General features: G+C 57.0%; 1 protein-coding gene across 1 annotated transcript in view; it reads left to right on the forward strand.

Annotated features, from left to right (window-relative positions):
• LOC101979671 (tubulin alpha chain) overlaps positions 1–2,836 on the forward strand; it is a 33,505-nt gene that overhangs the window by 28,737 nt on the left and 1,932 nt on the right. Inside the window, exon 5 of the mRNA XM_026782481.1 lies at positions 719–736. Coding sequence (XP_026638282.1) covers positions 719–736 — 18 coding nt within the window. The remainder of the gene's footprint in view (positions 1–718; positions 737–2,836) is intronic.

The raw sequence follows: 2,836 nt of genomic DNA on the forward strand, positions 1-2,836 counted from the left end.
CGGGGGGGGGGCCCCCCCCCCCCCCCCCCCCCCCCCCCCCCCGGGTTCTGGGGAATCAAACTCAGGTCCTAAATGAGCTATTTCCTCGGCCCAGATTACCTCTTTTAAACAATGTAACTTCAAGAGTCCCCCCCTCTCCCCATGACCTACTGCTGCTGAAGCACTTCCGGGCCTTCGTTTTCTAACACTAGGCACCTCACCTCCAGTGTTTGCTCTTTCTCCTGATAATTAACTAGCTGAGGCATTTCTTCATAGGGACTCCTGGAATCTGCTCAGCCGCACTATGTCAAGAATCCAGGGGCACCTGACTAAGAGGCGCCTGAGGCTCTGAAAGGGGGAGTCTCACTCTGCGCAGCCTGCGCGGGATCTGTGTTCCCGGCTGCCACTGCCAGGAAGACATTTTGAATAGTTTGGTAATTGCAGTCCGTTCAGTGAGGCCATTTTAAAGCCACATGCTAGCCCTAATAACGTTAATGTTATGGATTCCTAAGGTCAGTAGTAATCTATGGTGCCGGAATAAAAGGGGAGTTTATTGGTTATAACCTGGTCATCACAGCACTCAACACAACGTCACGCGGTCCTTTGAGAAGACCTGCAGGGCACAAGAAACCCTTGCTTCCTAGATTCTTCAGTGAGCCATTTTCCTTTTAGTTTTTCCTCACTTCAATTTAGCTACCATTTCATACTTTAAACATCTTTTGAAAGACTCCTTACTTAGGGTTATTCCATCAAGCTGGTAGCTTAAGCCTAAAGATGGGGCCTAGTCGGCCTTTTTTTTTAAACATTTGCATGATTCAAGTTGCGTCCAGCACTTGCTTGGTACCTTTAGTTTTGAGAGTGAGCCATAACAACATACCCAGTACAGCTCCTGGGCTTTATAAAGGGCTTTCACAGTAGCCGGTAAGTAGAGAATGCAAGACCTTAAAGCTAGGAGAAAGGCAAAACTCACTCATCAAGTGTGTCCACAGAACAGAATCAGCTGGGCTATCCGGACCACACGTTTCTGCATTTTAGGATGCTTCACCTTTAAAACTGGGAACCTGGCAGGTCCCCGGGTTTGCCCAGATTGCACCAATCGCCCCAAGCTCCCACAACCGTTAGTCTGGGGCAGGGCCAGCTCGCAACCCGCATTGCAGCGGCGCGCGCCAGTCCGCAGCAACAGTCCGCAGCACCCGCGCGCGCCCAGGCGGCGGCCCCGCCCCGCGGGTCCACGCAGGGAGGGCCTGCGAGCCGAGCCCGCCTCTGCGGCGGTCAGGCCGGGCGCCCAATGGCCGCGGCCCGCCAGGGGAGGGACCGTGACCACCCTGGCGCGCCCGCCCCTCCCCGGCTGCTACTTAAGAGGCTCCGGAGCCGCCGCCTCTGCCTCATTGCGTTACTTACCTCGACTCTTAGCTGTCGGGAACGGTAACCGGGACCCGGTGTCCGCTCTGTCACCCTCGCCTTCTAACCCGTAGCTACCATGGTGAGCGCATCGGTGTGGGGTGGAGAGGAGAGGGGAGGGGCGACTCGCTGGGGCCTGCGGCTAGGGCGTGCACGAACGGGAGAGCGTGGGGCCCTGATTCCTAGGCACTGCCGGGGTCTCGGAAAGAAGGGGCTCTCCCGGGTCGCCCTGGGCGAGCAGGGGAGCGTGGGGCTCTAGCTGTGGGGGTCTCGGGGAGAAGGGGGTCTCCTCGGGCGCGTGTGAGAGTGTGGAGCTCTGGCTGCGGGGGTCTCGGGGAGAAGGGGGTCTCCCTGGGCGAGCGTGAAAGCGTGGGGCTCTGGCTGCCGGGGTCTGGGGAGAGGGGGCTCTCCTGGGCGAGCAGGGGCGCGTGGACCCAGGCTGCTGGGGACCGCCGTGGTCTGGGGGAGAAGGGACTCTCCCGGGTGCCCCTGGACTCCCGTCTACCTATCCACACCTCGCACAAGACCTACAGCATGGCGCTTTTGGACTACAGTCTTCCCGCGCCCGCCCTTCCCCCATCCCTCCCTTGCTTTTTGCTTTTCGGGCGCGCGCACACAGCCTTTTCCCCGCCCTCACTTCCTCTTTAGTGCGGAAAAGGCGGGGGCGGGGAGTCGCCAGGAGACAAAGACGCATGCGCGACCGTTACGTTCCCGCCTGAGAAAGGCGGGAACAGCCTCTGCAGTGTGCGCGTGCGCGCTGAGGCAGTGCGGATTTAGGGTGTGTCTCCTGTTGGGCCTTGTATTTTTTTGGGGGGGGGACTGAGGGTCAAACCCAGGGTGTCGCATTCTAGGCCAGCCCTCTACTAACAAACTACAGCCTCAGCCTCGACCTACCTTTTGCTTTTAATGAAGGCAATAAAGGATAAGGGGAAGATTTCCTCAACTATATTCCAGAATTTGTAACTTACCAACACCAACCGCATAGATTCCCAGCTGTCGTGTGTGGGACCAGGTGGTGACACTGACTAGTTTTTGAGGGAAATAGAAATCGGATCTGGGCGGTTTATAATCCGCTGCTGAACCAGGGCAGGTGTAATGAGCTGAGCTCAATGCCTACAAATAGAGGAAGACAAACCAGCTCCCATCCGGGTGTCTCAGGCCATTATCTCCTTTAGAGCCCTGCCTCTTGCTCTCGCTCTGCAGTGAGATGTCTCCTCAGTGGCTAAGCCATGTCCTTAATGGAATGGCTTAGAATGGTCTGGAAATCGGAACACACGGCAAAAGTAGATTTGAAGGAAGTGGGTAGATGAAGGGCCTTAGTTTTCAAAGAGAGGAAGTATGACTAAGTACTCCTAGGTGTGGCTGGGCGATGGTGGCGCACGCCTTTAATCCCAGCACTTGGGAGGCAGAGGCAGGTGGATCTCTGTGAGTTCGAGACCAGCCTGGTCTACAGAGC

Source organism: Microtus ochrogaster, chromosome 15, assembly GCF_000317375.1.
Source record: "Microtus ochrogaster isolate Prairie Vole_2 chromosome 15, MicOch1.0, whole genome shotgun sequence".
Lineage (NCBI taxonomy): Eukaryota > Metazoa > Chordata > Mammalia > Rodentia > Cricetidae > Microtus > Microtus ochrogaster.